The sequence below is a fragment of the Argentina anserina genome, chromosome 3, assembly GCF_933775445.1.
Source record: "Argentina anserina chromosome 3, drPotAnse1.1, whole genome shotgun sequence".
NCBI classification, from domain to species: domain Eukaryota; kingdom Viridiplantae; phylum Streptophyta; class Magnoliopsida; order Rosales; family Rosaceae; genus Argentina; species Argentina anserina.
Window position 1 is genome coordinate 13,615,126 of NC_065874.1, and position 15,855 is coordinate 13,630,980.

Genomic DNA, 15,855 nt, shown 5'->3' on the forward strand with positions numbered 1-15,855 from the left:
TCTTTTTTCTAGTTTTGTCATATTTTAAATTAGACTTTGTTGAAAAAGAACAAAAAATAAATTAGACACGTTTTTTTTTTGGTGCAATTTCTCTCACTCATTGGTCTTCATATACGCAAGTACACACTCGACTTGGAGCGGGCCATTGAACTTCGGGCTCCATGTTGTTATAGGGCCCAGACTGGGTCATACCGATACACACCCATATTTGCCAATATCACATAGGTCCAACAAAGTTATCTGCGATTTAGAGCAACTCCGACAGTAAAGCTATTTTATATAGTTAAAAATAATTAAAAGTAATAGTTGATGGGTGTACCCCAGGAAGGAAGGCTATCCATTCTTAGCTAATTCAAATTTTAAATTTTAATTCCTTCTATTTTAATCACAATAACTACATAAATCAAAAGACGCTCACAAAAAAACTAACAAGAGGGTGAGCAACTTAGTAGCATTACGTTACTTCGATACAAAGAAAAAACATTGTAGCAAAATTTCGGGGGAAAAACACACTGATAGATTTCTGTAATTAAACATAATACTGTGTATCTAAACCCTAAAAATAGTGAGATTAAAGATCATAGTCATCAATATACCATAATAAATGAAGATACACGACATAATATTTATCTATTGGAAATACTTTATGTTCGTGACACATCGTGTACGTATACGATTTACTCTACTCTTTCTCAGGCCACAATAAATACCCCTACTCCTCTCTTTTCTCTTCCCCCAAAACCTCCGGCTATTAAATCGCGATCATCTCTCTCTTATCCTAGCGTTTCTATTTCCGATGGGCGGCGGCGTGATGAGGACGGCGGCGAAGGTCGCCGGTATCGGCACAGTTATGCACGGCGGGCTCCGCGGCTCGCCGGCGGTGCCGTCATCGGGGAAGTCGGTGCGGACGGCGTCGGTGCCCGTCGCGGCGGGGATGGCGTCGCAGAGCGTGAAGGGTCCTGACGCCGGGGCGATCGAGAAGCCGTGGGTGGAGGCGGCGACGACGGTGGATGACTGGCAAATGGTCGGCGACGAAGGGGAGATGGTGATGTCGGCCGGCGAGCCGATGCCGAGGGTTGTGTTCGGCGCCGCGCCGAGCTATAAGGAGGCTAAAGAGGCCACGGATGAGTTGAAAGAAGCTCTTGATAAGTATTATTATTCCTCTAATTACTTTCTTTGTTTTTTGAATTTTGGATTTGATTTTGTTTAGAATCGTACTGGGAATCTGCATTTACTGCTCTGTTTTTATTGCTTAATCTGGAATAGAAGTTGTTAGAATCATCATTTGCTTGTTTGGGATATGAGTTTTGATCTTTAAGGATAATCCTAGTTTAATTATTGATTAGATTAGTTGTTGAATTGATTATATAGGGGGGGGGGGAAATTAAAGTTCAATTAGGTAGGGTATTTGATTTAATCAACATTTGCTCAGTAGTGGAACTTGACTGGTTGTTTTTATTGTTTAAATATTTTGCTGTCATTAGTTCATTACCGGGTGGTCTGATTTCTTAAAAAAGTAGAATATGGTTTGTAGTTGTTTAGCTAATTCTGTCGAGTGTTAACTTTCAGGGTGTACCTATCTTCGCCTAAAGCTACTGAGCTCGGGGAACAGACTGCTGCCGGTAAGGTGTCTGGGCTATCCTTGTTTTTGAACCCTGAATCCGAGGCTGAATCGGTTCTTGCAACTAGGACTTCAGTTCCACAACATGCCTATCAGGCATTTGAACTGCTGAGTCGAAGTACTGAGGCTCAGGTATTGACTGAACTTTACCTCAGATAAATGTCTTTGGACATCGGAAATGTATTTCTGTGGTTCAGCTGTAGATACTAAAATAATGTGATGACTGACCACAATTTTATAGGGGAATAACTATTTTCTTGGTTTTATTTCTAGAATGTTGTTGCCTCGATTGCTAGTGACCCGAATATCTGGAATGCTATGATGGAAAACTCTGCAGTCAAACAATTCATGGAGTCTCAGAAAACCTTAAATCGTGTACAGTATGAATCTGTTTCTGATTCTGAGGTTTTCCATTCTGTACCCTGTAAGGAGGTCAAAGAGGAAGATGATACAAGCCAGTCTTTTGACTTGGAACTTCTGTTCAATGGTTTTGTTGATAAAGTGAAGCTTACTGTCAATACCATTGTCAGCAATTTGTCGACATACATTCAGAACATTTTTGAACCCCCTGCAGAGGACAATGGGACTACCAGAAATGTACTAACAACTGGGTTCATGGGATTGGCAGTTATGGTTGTGATGGTGGTTTTGCTGAAACGGGCCTAGAGCGTTATCAATCTTCCTGAATGAAGTATCTGAAATTGCATCTCAGATATCTTGCTCAGTGAATGTATGATAAATAAGACCAATTTTTCCTTCTTGTTACCCTTTGGTAAAAATTTTAGAGACGATTTTGCTTATGGTTTTGTATGATTTGCCTGTATAGTTTATTGGTCAGACATAGCTTGGTAACGTTAATTTGACAATGCATTGTTCGATGCTGCTTTACTTGCGTCGTGTTTCAACCTTAAACAGAACCCACTGATTGCAAATGCATACGGTTGGCACAAAAGTTTGAAGGTGCTAGTGACGAATTTGGTTTTAGTTGATTCGTTGGTAAAACCTCAGCTTCGTTTTGTAGGCTGCCTTCCCAAATGCCAAAGTAAGAAATTTCCCGAGTCCCTCTGCCTATTTTTTCAAACATTAAACAGTAGATTTATCGGTAGTTTTAAATTTTTAATAAGCATCACAGGGTTTTTGCTTGTTATCATACACTAATAAGAAACTGGTGCTCGGCTAGACAACTCCGGACCCGCTTTCATTTATTTTTAAATCGATCATTCACCAACAGCGAGCTGGACATTGTAATTGAAAAAAAACAACAAACTATATATGATTCCAGTTTGTATTTGACCACATATCTTGGATTGCTGAAAATCTACAAAATTTCTTGGAGCTGATAGAACAGTATGGTAGATTGATCATCCCTCTCCCACTTGGTCAAGCAGGGTACTAGGGTCACATTGCGCGTTTGTTCTATGAAATGGCAATTTGAAACATGTTCGGCAAACGATATTCTATTGTCCAATGTGCAGGACATCCTCTTTTGATAAATGCATCTTCCCCTTGTCTCTTCTACTACTTGCTAGAGTCCGATCAGGTTGGCCCTTCTGGAAATAAAACATGTTCATTTTCACATGTTTTTAAATTGGTGACAGCAACAAAAATTAAATTATGCTGGTTATACTTGGCACCAATGCGCACTCACCTTCCTCAAGACAAAGGATAGGTACAAATAGGCGACTTCCCATTCGTCTTGTGATAGTGTACCTGATATCACAAAGCAAAAATGAAAAATATATTACGAAAACTGATCTCACACATAATGATAGTGATAGATGTTGAGGACACACAAGTATGAGCAAATAACATACTCTGATCTTGGTTACCATCACCTAATGCCCCAAGCCTCCGCATTAGCTCCACGTACTCTGGCCTTTTCATGTACTCGTGCACAAAATCATGAGAATTCTTCACGAAAACTAGTTCCAAATCATACTGCAAGAGGTCAATACAAGTTCAAGTTGTATGCATATTACAAGACTTTGAGAGCCCAGCGCCCAAAGTAAACACAACAGAAATTTAAACACAGAATAGGGAGCATGTCAATAGCTCAATGCACTTCAATCTTCATTCATGTGTTGCGCATTACAATGGTCATTTTCTTAAGCATTAAGAAGGTTATACCTCTTCTAGCAATGACTTGAAGACATGAAATGGGACGATCCACTCAGGGCAGTCAACAGCATCCTGCAAAGTCAAGAATTCAGATATAATCATCTAGAATAACAATATTGAAATTACAACCACTATTAGCAGAAGAGAATATAAAGAAACAAGTTAGATACCTCCAAGTGAAACGTGTACTGGATACCATACGGGCTTGAAGATTTAAATTTCTGAGCCACACAATACATGTATTGTCAAATTAAAACAAAAAATTAAAATCATGTACAATATAAAAATCATATCTCAGCTTGGGAGAATGCTTAAACAAAAACAAATCAGAGAGCACATATGTGCAACATGATTTTTAATACCTTCTCAGAAAAAGCCTCATCAAATTGTATCCAGTAGACGCTATTTCCGAAGAACAATCCTTCAGCTGAACAATCAAAGACAAAATTGCATCACCAAACAATAATCAAAAGGGGAACATCTACATATTACTTTGTAGGATGCTCCAAAACTTAGTACTCAGCAAGGAAGGATCCTCACTGAGGGTTATCATTTAGTGAAGTCCAACGCTGACAGAATAGATTGGTAAGGTAGATTAAGGCCTTGACACTTTCAAGAGAGAATCAGGGTGTTGCCTATAATTCCATTGGTTTAATTCACAAGTACTATAAAATCACTAGAAAGTGGGTTAACACACTAACAAAGATCCCATATCCAACAACTTTTATAACATTGAGCTCATATTCCCACTCAAGCGAGAGGCACTCAAATTGCTTATCTGAGAATTTATATGACATATAGTAGATTATGATTATTTTTTTTATTCAACATTGCTTTCTTCAGCATCACGCTAAAACAGAGATTATAAGGTGTGAAATAACCTTCTCTCAGCTTCTTGATGATGACATTCGCGTCTGGCATTGTTCCTATGAAAGTTCCCCCTGGGCGAAGTAAAGCAGAAACATTCGCCAGAGCTCTCCGTGCACGTGCTTCAGTGGACCACGAATAATGCAAGGCAAACTGCAAGATAAAATGTGCTTTGGCTTATGATGATTCAGTTCCAAAGGATATCCTCACTTCCTATTTTTGTTTGTTCCAATAATGTATTCTATTGTTGAATGATAGATTACCTGGCAACTGCAAATGTCGAATGGTGCGTCATCTGCTAGGGCTTCATCTAGTGGCTGAAACCATGAACATGACATTAATATTTATAGGGTAAAACTACTCTTACGGTTCATGTCTACACACTGCTTTATGGCTTATGAGATTGAGACAAACACAGGCCAGCTCTTGGGAAAAAAAGCATGGTTAAGCTAACAGCAGATACCTCAAAGCAATCTCCCCACATAAGGCGTGCCGGAAATGTAAACTTCTTACGCCGTTGATGATGATCAGCATCACCATTGTAACGGGTACGACAATCTTCTATCTGTGAAACATTTTAAAACAGAACGTTACAAAGTTAAATTGAAAAATCAGAACTAAAAAGGCATCAGCATGTCTTGACAAGAACTGAGCACAGATACGTATTTTGTTCATTGGTTTGTCCTCAGGAAATACACCCCCAAAAGCAAAACGCATACTTGGAAACAATAAATTACGAAGGGCATTACCACGAAGAATAGCAATCATTTACTGTTACAAAGAGTAACTGATGAATCAACATATTATGAGGTTGTCCAGAGTTTTATTTCTTTCTCAGAACAAGAAAACAAATTCAAAATAAGTGAATAACAAACCAGCAAAGTTCAGAGATTAGTACCCTATATTTGTGATCAAAAACCAAGATCGAACATATGTTAAAACCTCTCAATTTAGGACTCCAGAAATTAATTGAATCAAACGAAGATTCTATAAAATCTCTCAGAACTTAAGAAATTAATTGGATATCATCAGTCAAGAACTTTCTGCAAGTTTATTTCACAAGACAGAGACCTTCAACCCACACCAAACAAGATTCTAATGAGCACTCTACAGCGCTGGCCAAGGACACAAAGTTCAGACCTATATACAAAATGCTTCTTTATAGCTATAACTTAAACCAACTAAAAATCTACAAGAATGGTACAAACTTACACCTATTAACTTTGAGGCTAGTAATTCCATGGCAAAACAATGAAAAATGATTCTGGACTCCAAATAAAAGACAAACTTTGAGGAACAGCATAGATACGCAAATTAAAAAAGATCCCATTGCTGTAACTATGTATCTATAAAAAGAATGCCAACCAATGGAGTTTACTATTACAAGATTTCAGCACATACCGATCCCTCAGCAATGTCAATACCAACGTAGTACCCAATTTTTGCCTTGTCCCACTTAATTAGATCCCCTCCCTGACAAAAATAAGATATTAGAAATAGTTTAGTGAAATAAAAAGGGGGAGAGAGGGAGAAAAATGGACCACCAATACCTTGCCACAAGCAAGATCAAGAACAGAGTCGCCACGACGAGCATATAGCTGAATCAATACACTCTTAATCTGTAAGATAAGAAATCGAACCATATCAATGAAAAAATACAGACAGTGATCATAACATTCTGAAGTGCATAGAGAATTAAATCACCAACCCAATTGTTCAGCTTTTTCAAATGAATAATCGGACTAGCTTCTCGCTCCTCCAAAGTTTGATTAGTCCTTGCACTGTAATGATCCGCCACCTTTCTTGCGAAATTCTTGGTGCTCTCATCCTCCAAGAAATTCGAATCGTCTAACAGCACAATGTAAACACTGTCATTAACACAAAACACCTAACAAAATGCGTGCATTCACTAATATAGCACACAGTGTAGGAAATACAAACAAAGCCTTTCAAATTCAGATTCTTAAACATATGATATGACTATTACCAACAGTGCAAGATTCCCAAACCTAACAATAATCCCAGCTCAAGTTTATCAGCATATCAGTATTGCAATGATAAGCACTGCAAAGCTTTCATCTTTTTCAAGTACACAGCAACCAAATACAGAAGAGAGTATAAAAATACAAGACCCAGATCCAAGGAACCCTAAAACTAATCAAAGTTTACCACAAGAAACTTAGAAATTCGAAACAAGGAGCAAGAGGGTAAGTGAAATTTTACCTTCAGGGTTAGGCTTGAACCTTGATTGAGGTGGCCCAGCAGAGCCGGAGGACGATTCGGAGTAGCCTCGCTTCATTGAACACTTCTGGGTTCTGCTGGAGGGAATCGAATGCAGCTTAAGATCAGAGCAGTGCTGTCAAAAAGGCACGGCAACAAAAAAGGGGTATTGTATCCAACTTCGGTTTTGCTTCAAAAACGAGACACACGAAGGCTTAGAAGGGGGCTTTGGTTTTGTAGAAAAATGTAAAAGATGAATATCAAATACATAACGGATTAGGATCTGTGGCGCAATGGTAGCGCGTCTGACTCCAGATCAGAAGGTTGCGTGTTCGATTCACGTCAGGTTCAATTTTTCATTTTTCCCTTTTTTTAGTTTTTATTTTGTTTTGAAAATGAGTTCAAGTTCTGTGCTTTTACCTGAAGAAGTTTTAGTTTGATAACTGGGAATACATTTTACTTGAGGTTGAATGATTTTTCTTCTTTTATATAAGAGATGAGGAGTGGACTTTCGAGAGCTCCATTGAATAGAACTTTATATGTGCTAGTTGATTTAGTTCTATAACACTCCCTTTTTTCTTCAATTGAATAATTTTTAGTTTGATGATGGGAATACTGAGATGAGAAAAGGGTTAGATTACATTCTAAAAAAAAAGTCATAAATAAATTCTAATTTTGAAATATTGTTGATCAACACCGATAGATGTGATTGATATATATAATATATATAGACTCAGTAAAAATTTCATCTGTTTTGAACATAGTTTGACTGTCTGTACCTACGGTCAACCAAAATGTGGCGTTTTGACATAATAAAACCAAATTAACCGGGGCTTTGACAAATAAGTTTCCTCGTTGCGACCACGCACAATTGATGACAAAAATTAAGTGATTTCAAATGTGTAAACAGCTTTCGGCATTTGCATTTTAGTAATGGGTCCTCCCTTAGGGCATATTAATGGTATTTTTGGTTTACCGGAAATTCTAACGATCAAACGAGGTTTGAATTGGATGAAACTTTTACATGGTCACTAAATAACCGATCACATCGGCTGGTGTCGATTGATCCCGAGAAATTTCTTTCATATAGTCGTTTCATAATGCGATAGTTTTATTATAAACCAAATATAAAGGTTAAGATACATTAATTGGCACTTAGGCGGTCGACAACTCTAGTTCGAAATATGATCGATCGACACCAGCATATGTGATCGGTATATATATTTAGTGAACCCGTAAAAATTATGTCCGGTTTGGACATGGTTTGACCGTTCGTACCTACGATTAACTAAAAAAGATGTGTTTTTACATATTGAAACCTCATTGACCGGGGCTTTGCCAAATGGGTTTCCTCAGTGCGACCGCGCATGATAGGTAACACAAATTAGGTGATTTCAGATATACAAACGGGTTTCGGCGTTCGCATCTTTGTAATGGGTCATCTCTTAGGGCATATTAGTGGTGTTTTTGGTTTACAAGAAATTCCAACGGTCAAACGAGGTCCGAATTGGATAAAAAATTTACAGGGTCACTAAATATAAGTACCGATCACATCGGCTGGTGTCGATTAATCCCGAGAATTTTCCTTCATATAGTTACTTCATAATGCGATAGTTTTATTTTTAAACCTAGTATAAAAGGTTATGATACATTAGTGGACACTTATGTGATCGACAACTCGAGTTCGAAATATGGTCGATCGACACCAGTAGATGTGATCGGTATATATATGTAGAGACCCCGTAAAGATTTCATCTATTTTGGACATAGTTTAACCGTCCGTTCCCTAGATGCGACCGCGCACGATCGGTGACAAAAATTAGATGATTTCAAATATGCAAACGGATTTCGACGTTCACACCCTGGTAATTGGTCCTCTCTTAGGGCATATTAGTGGTGTTTTCGGTTTATAGAAAATTATGACGGTCAGACGAGGTCCGAATTAGATGAAGCTTTAATATGGTCCCTAAATATTAGTACCGATAACATCAGCTGGTGTCGATTAATCCCGAGAATTTTACTTCATATAATTGCTTCATAATGATACAATTTTATTTTAAATCTAGTAGTAACTTTAAATATAAAGAAATATAAAATATAAAATCTTGTATTATTAATATATATAATATGTTATGTATAATTATTTTAAAAAAGTCATAAAATGATATATGTATAATATATTATATGCATATATAATATTTTATTTTTGGCGGGCATTTACGGGCCGGGTTTCACACCTCTAAACTAAGACTGACCCTCTACTCACGGAAGCTGGTTTTCTCACGGGTCGAGCCGGGTAAAAACTCATCAGGCTTGCGGGCTTCTGCGAGATTTTCGGATCCACAAGTTAAATGATGAGGCCTAGGTTCATCTTTGTGGATTTGATGGGTAGTTCATCGATGAAAATTATACCCCTTGTTCATGGAGAAAGTTTGTAAAACTAACAGGGTTACTGACGGTGTGTTCGAATAGTTACTGGTCGGGTTTATAAGTTCGTGTATTAAAATTCATGATTTGTAACTTGATGTATATAAATTCATAGTGAGTTTATTTTCATGTACCCATTGAAATATTCAATGCATTTCAACTACACATCTTTTATCTGTACTTCTGTATGCAGCAATGTATGGCTTCTCTGCTGATTATTAACTCGGAGAAACCTTGTAAACCATTGAACAGAAGATTTAGGAATCCTCGTGAGGTTCTTCTTGTAATCGACATAGTAGAGCCCAAATCTGACTGTGTAGCCCATGTTCCATTCCCAGTTGTCAAGCAATGACCACACAAAATAACCACGAACATCACATTTGTCTTCCCTGTATTTTCAATTTTCTGTTAAGCAGCATTTACAATGATGAGTCCAGAAGCATAGGATTTCAAACTTAACATTAGTTACCTTATAGCAGCTGATAGGTTTGAGAGATAGTCCCTGTGAAATCGTATTCTCTTTTCATCATTTAAAGCATTATCCATAGATGTGAAAGGTTTATTTGGATCATCCATACCTGATTTCACAATTTAAAGTGCATGCAAGTGTCAAGAAATTGAGTTTGATGCATGAAACTTGAAAACTGAATCTGAACCTACTCACCATTTTCTGTTATCATCATTGGGGGATTACCATACTTATCTTTGATGTATCTTGCCAACTTCCGGATGCCCCATGGGACTATGCGCAACCAGCGAGAAGCTGCCTGGAGGAGGAACTAGTGATGAGCTTTCTTATATATTTACAAAGTATATTTCAGGGCTTTATCAAGTTGTTGACACTTACTTTTTCTCCAATAGCCACTCCTCTTTTGTATTCTGCAATCAAAATCAGATATAAGAGGTATCAATTGAAATTCTGAAATACATTTGATTCTACAACTTGTACGTTAGTCTTTAGGTAGTGCTTAGTTCACTAAAATGAATTTTGGAATGGAACAGTCATTCTTATAGAATGCTAAGTCTCTTGTTTGGAATATATGATACCAATTGCATATCTGACCAATTTTCAGTACTGTCACCTTGAGTTTCACTATTCATTCTTATTTAAATATATCTGCATTCCATTCCTATGTTCTAATGTTCATTCCAGCAGCTAAACACTACAAGGTGGCAGAATGTACTGTGGTATCTTACGCGTTGTAATGACTGCAGCATCAGATGTAGCATCCTGCAGTATAAATTTTCTAATCCGTGACCTGTCATTCCGAGCATATAATGTGGTGTAGTGGTTTATGCCGATAAAGTCCACCGATCCCACCAGCAATTTAGACACTTCCTGTGCAATTTCAGGTAATCGATTACCCACAAGCTTCTTCATTGAGAGAGGATAGTCGCCAAAAAATAGTGGATCAAGGAACCTGATTCACTTTTCCTGTGTTATATAAGTTCTGCTTATATACTTTCTTTTTGGTACTCCCAAACTGTATGAATGAATGACATGTTTACAAAGAAGTTACCAGCCCAATGTGAATGCATTTGCTCTATGTGCTGCATCTATATCCTCATCACTTTCCGATAAAGGTTCATGCCATTTTGCATCAAGTGCAATTCCAATCAGACCTCCTTGTTTTTCCTAGGTATCCCAACAGAAGAGAAGGTATACAGAAAGAATGAGTGTATGTACTAGAAGGTTTGGAAAGTACTAAATACAGAAGGCAGGGTACCTTGAAAAATTGCTGGTAAGTATGATAAGTAGCAGCATGGGATAGGAGGATGTTATGAGCAACAATGTATGGCTCAACAGATGAATTTCCTTTCTTACAAAACAAGTGACCAAGAATAGAACATCGCCCTGGAGCTTGTATTCCCAAATCATAACTTTGGAGTGCATAACCATGGGGCTCGTTGAAAGTGATCCAATGCTTAACTCTATCTCCAAAAGCTTGGAAGCAGGTGAAGGCATAATGTTCAAAGTCTTTTCTGCAAGTCATTGAGGTAAATATAAAGCTTAGTTAAATCAGTACTCTTAAAGATTGTCTGTACATGATGATACAACATACACTATCTGTGTGCTCAGCCATCCTTCATATTTGTCTTCAAGCACCTGTGGAAGATCCCAATGATATAGAGTGACAAAAGGCTGGATCCCTGATTGGAAAGAATTTGATCTTAGTTTCAATAACCTTTCTTCTTCAAAGTATAATTATTTCCCGAAGAAAGTCTCATTCAGTTACCCTTTTCAATTAAAGAATCTATTAGACTATTGTAGTAGCTTATTCCCTCTGAGTTTGGTGTTCCTGTTCCATCTGTATAGACAGTTGCAGAGGCAGTTAGTAGCCACAAGGCAACAACTGGTGAAGCATATAATCTGAACATAGAATCAAATCTTACTTGGAAAAATTCTTGGCCACGATATTGAGAATCTGTATGCATTTACTCCCATATCCTTCATCAAGTCTACATCACTCTGTAAATTTGGAATGCTTAATTTCTACTTGGCTAATAATGTATTTTGTAATACCAACAAAGATGGTAATGCATCATTGTCATCTGTCATCATCATCTGAATATTCTTATTTAGAAGTTCATATAATAGTTTTCATTATTGTTGCATGATTCCTCAATATAATGTTCAAGAAATTGCCCTTGTACTATTGAATGTGACAAGTTTTGTGCTTCTTCGATAAAGCTAACTGGTTATCTAAACTAGGAAAAACTTGGATGTAATGTAAACAGAGTGGCGTGGAAGTAATGAGCTTGCTTATTATCTTAAAACTCTTCAAAATGGAAATACTGTAAGTCAACTAATGTCCCATTCACTTCACCTGAAATCTATGATATTGATCCACAGCTGTGTCTGCATTGCTGAAATCTAAAATCTTCCCTGTCAAACATATCACAAAAGGAAATTAAGCAATTACAAAGCATTTCAGATGATGTATTCTGTGAATTTTTGTGTTAGCTTCAAGCCTACCTGGTACTTTAGTGAAAGTATCCCATACACTAGCTCCCTTGTTTCCTTCATTTACAGCTCCCTCAAACTACCAAATACAGACATCATAATTGTTAATCTGCTCTTAATATGCAGGCTGGCTAGGTAGCTCCTTAATGTTGTAAAACAAAAGCATTGCGAAGTACCTGGTATGCCGAAGAAGCTGTTCCGAAAACGAACCCTTCTGGGAAATCTGCCCTGCTAAGAGCTTGACAGTTTGTAAAAATCCTGGTAATCAAGAACAGGATTATGCACAGTCTCATGATTCTTCACTTTCCCAGCTGGAAGTTCCTCTGGTGATCCAGTTTGGTTTCCTGCCTCATTGAAGAACAAAAGGATTGCTTTTTGAGAACTCTGAATTTATAAAGAGGAAGACTAAGCTGCCGTAATTGAAAAGTGAAGAATATATAGAACAAGAAACGGGCAAAGGCAGCCGCGTAGGAAGAAGGTGACACTTGTGATACGTATCTATTTGAAAAGAGTCGATATTTTTGTTTTCGTATCAAATTGCTTGATATATGACATGCAATGATGGGGCACTCAACAAGAACAACTGAGCACATGTGATATGTTTGTATTTGAGATAGTTGATCTTTTTCTTTTCGTATCAACTTCCTTGATACATGACCATAACACTTAATTTAACACGAACGTACAATTTATGAACAAATTAAGTTTAAACGTCCACGAACTTAATAGTTCTACTAAATTGTCCCGTCACTCAACACCTTAACGTAGAAGAACAATTTCGCGCAGTTTAATTTCTCTCGTTGTTGGAAGAAGAACACCTCTCGAGAGGAGCATTAAACGAGTGCTCAATAAATTAAGGGTAAACTTGAAGCTTGAGCAATGGTACCATCGATATCAACCTGAATTCGGGGTTGGTGAGAAGAGGACTAATATACATATCACCTCCATCGCCGACCTTTCATTTGTTTATAGGATTAGACATTGCCAGCAATTTCGATGCATACATCACACAGCCATTGTCATTACAGAAATGATTTAACTGAGAGCAGTCGACTTTTTCTGCTCAAACAAGAAAGAAAGAAAGAAAAATGGCACTCTAGGTCTAAGATAATATACATCATATGGAATTCTAAGGTAAAGGGACATTTGATTGCGTGGAAGATACGAACTTATCCATCAAAATGGGAGACATGACAGATTTATATGACAAACACCTAGCTTTTTTATGCTAGAAGTCTTTTAGACACAAATATTGTATTTAAGCCATTTTTTTCCTTTATATTATCAACCTCAAAGGTTTTCTAGGCTTAGAGATTTATATGACAAACACCAAGCTTTTTTTTATGCAGAGGAGTCTGTTAGACACAAATTTAATCTATTTTTCTTTATATAATCAACGTCTTAGAGAGGTCATCAAAAGTATATAAATAGTTCAATTTCAGTGATCATCAACAAAACAAACCTACATTGTACTGCCAACTACTCAAAGTATCAAACACGAAAACAATAGAAACATGAAATGGTCTTATACCACATGGTCAGTGCTGATTCCGAGCCCAAATCGAGGCATCCTCGGCCACCAACAGCATCTTGAACTGATGAAGATACAGCGGACCATTCCTGTCTCTAATCCTGTTCCGAAACGCCTCATACTCCTCCGGCAACCCCCTCAGAGCATACTCAATAATCTCGGCATGGTCCGGCAACACGCCAAACCCAGCCAGCTTACTCCTCAGATCACTGATCTTCTCCACATACACCTCCGCCGAGTCATCTCCCTTCACAATCGTCTCCAAGTCTGATCTGTACTTGATCACATTGAAATTCTACATGGACTTGAACCGCCGCTCCAGCCTCAGCCACAGGTCCCGAGCCGAACCGGAGCCGAGGGCGTGCGGAAGCGCTGCCGGGGAGGAGAGCGTGGCGTTGATGGCGGCCTGGATGCGGGCGTCGTAGCGGCGCCAGAGGTCGAAGTCGGGGGAGGACTCGGGAGGGGGAGTGATGGTGCCGTCGATGTAGCCGCAGAGGCGGGGGCCGGAGCCGCCGATGAGGAGGGTGATGTGGCGAGCCCACGAGAAGTAGTTGGCGGATTCGAGGCGGATCGTAGCGCTGCCAATTGAGGCGAGGGCGGCGTCGGGGGGTTCGGGGTAGGAGGCCATGCTCGGGTTATGTCAGATCTCTAGTCATATCGTTTACTCATAGGTGCAGAATATATATATGGCTACTTAGGTGCGGACGTCCGATTCCGGTCTGATCATAGGTGGAGAATATATATATGCCTATTTAGCGATTACGGTCACATCAGACCACAATGGCGGGGCAGACCAACTCAGCTGCACTACCCATTTTTCGGTGATTCCATCTGTGTTGGTCGAAGCTCATCGGCGACCCACGGCGGTCGAAATCTGAAAAAAAAAATCAAATTTCTGGGCAGATTTCAACGATTTCACGACTCTAGCTGCCGTAGGTCGCCGATAGAGCTCCGACCGACAAGAAATGTGGAGTGCAGCTGTCGTGGTCCGCTCCGCCGTTACGGCCTGCCATCACCGGAATCGGCGAATCCATACCTTACGTAATTTCTAGAATCATAAACTTGATACATCATAAACTTGCTACACTTTGGTGATTCTATTAGCCAAGGAACTAGTTGGTTGAATAAGATTCTCAATAAGCCTTCTGATGTCTTATTATTTGACATTATAAATTGTGTACGCTTTGGAGGCTTCTCTTTGAGATATATTCTATACAAAAGTAAAAAAAGCCTAACGACGAATGAAACAAAAGAGACAACTATGTCCCAATTTACATAATTGATATATCACCGATGATTTTAAAAGATATTGAATGTATAAATGACTTCTAAGGTTTCGCACATGTACAAATTTATCATAATCAGAAAGGGGTCGTTGGTAATACAATCGCAAATAAAACCTTTTAATTAAATCGCGATTAAGATTTCATCGTGCCCTACTCTTCTCGTCCGTATCCGACATGACCGAAGGAGAATGTTGAAGTAGTGACTTGACCAAGCTTCCTTCCCTAGTGTCACGAGCTTACTCTTTTGCTATGCAACTCGTGCGGCCTTAGCAACTCCCTTATGCTAAGTCAGCCTTAAACTCGCAAACGCCCTGCTAGAACAATTGAAAGGCAAAGAAGAATATCTTGAAAGAGAACTTATATTGAACAAGAGAGAACTTACAAGTATGCTTGATAGCTTGCTTCTTGCTTGACTGCTTGATGGAACAAATGAGAGGGTGCCTTGCTATTTATAGGCCTCCTCATCCTACTTTACAAGTTCTAGATATTTCTAGGACTAAGTACATTGTAGAGAATTCTAGAGAACTCTACATAAGTCTATACAACTCTACATGCTTCTAAGATGATCCTTGAGTATTCTAGAGAACTCTAGAGTGGTCTAGTTCCACTAGCCTCTCCAAGGTTCTAGAGAAATCCGGAAATGTCTCAAGGTAAAATTTGGCTAAGTTTGGCGGGATGTGACACTAGGGTGATATGTTCTTACTAGTTAAACTAGTTGCTAGTCATAGTGACAAAGTAGAAATATGTTCATTGCCTCATGCCCTCTTGTGTAATGGGCATTGATCTATTGAGACCAGCTGGGAGGGGAAGGTTTTGTGTT

At 38.6% G+C, this 15,855-nt stretch overlaps 3 protein-coding genes and 1 non-coding gene across 5 annotated transcripts; 2 read left to right on the plus strand and 2 right to left on the minus strand.

The window, feature by feature from the left end:
* Window positions 1-699: 699 nt before the first annotated feature.
* On the plus strand, window positions 700-2,503 carry LOC126789129 (uncharacterized). Its single transcript, XM_050515201.1, has 3 exons — window positions 700-1,149; window positions 1,570-1,753; window positions 1,895-2,503. The coding sequence occupies exons 1-3, from the start codon at window positions 797-799 to the stop codon at window positions 2,285-2,287; spliced, it is 930 nt and encodes a 309-aa protein (XP_050371158.1). The 5' UTR covers window positions 700-796; the 3' UTR covers window positions 2,288-2,503.
* Window positions 2,504-2,798: 295 nt separating this feature from the next.
* LOC126789128 (mRNA cap guanine-N7 methyltransferase 1) lies at window positions 2,799-7,019 on the minus strand. Its single transcript, XM_050515200.1, has 13 exons — window positions 6,830-7,019; window positions 6,315-6,454; window positions 6,157-6,225; window positions 6,008-6,079; window positions 5,070-5,171; window positions 4,870-4,923; window positions 4,621-4,759; window positions 4,102-4,166; window positions 3,910-3,960; window positions 3,749-3,811; window positions 3,436-3,559; window positions 3,270-3,331; window positions 2,799-3,171 (listed from the first exon to the last, which is right to left on the minus strand). The coding sequence occupies exons 1-13, from the start codon at window positions 6,903-6,905 to the stop codon at window positions 3,079-3,081; spliced, it is 1,110 nt and encodes a 369-aa protein (XP_050371157.1). The 5' UTR covers window positions 6,906-7,019; the 3' UTR covers window positions 2,799-3,078.
* Window positions 7,020-7,105: 86 nt separating this feature from the next.
* Window positions 7,106-7,177, plus strand: TRNAW-CCA (transfer RNA tryptophan (anticodon CCA)). The gene has a single exon. It is a non-coding gene; the product is annotated as a tRNA-Trp (tRNA).
* Window positions 7,178-9,382: 2,205 nt separating this feature from the next.
* On the minus strand, window positions 9,383-12,810 carry LOC126789126 (putative beta-glucosidase 41). 2 transcript variants are annotated; one of them, XM_050515198.1, is made up of 13 exons: window positions 12,395-12,810; window positions 12,231-12,297; window positions 12,082-12,140; window positions 11,648-11,723; window positions 11,491-11,562; window positions 11,317-11,404; window positions 10,981-11,236; window positions 10,774-10,889; window positions 10,451-10,674; window positions 10,101-10,132; window positions 9,918-10,020; window positions 9,723-9,831; window positions 9,383-9,642 (listed from the first exon to the last, which is right to left on the minus strand). In XM_050515198.1, the coding sequence occupies exons 1-13, from the start codon at window positions 12,509-12,511 to the stop codon at window positions 9,414-9,416; spliced, it is 1,548 nt and encodes a 515-aa protein (XP_050371155.1). In that variant the 5' UTR covers window positions 12,512-12,810; the 3' UTR covers window positions 9,383-9,413. The 2 variants fall into 2 exon arrangements, with proteins under 2 accessions (XP_050371155.1, XP_050371156.1); XM_050515199.1 differs by lacking the exons at window positions 12,082-12,140; window positions 12,231-12,297.
* Between the last annotated feature and the right edge of the window lie 3,045 nt (window positions 12,811-15,855).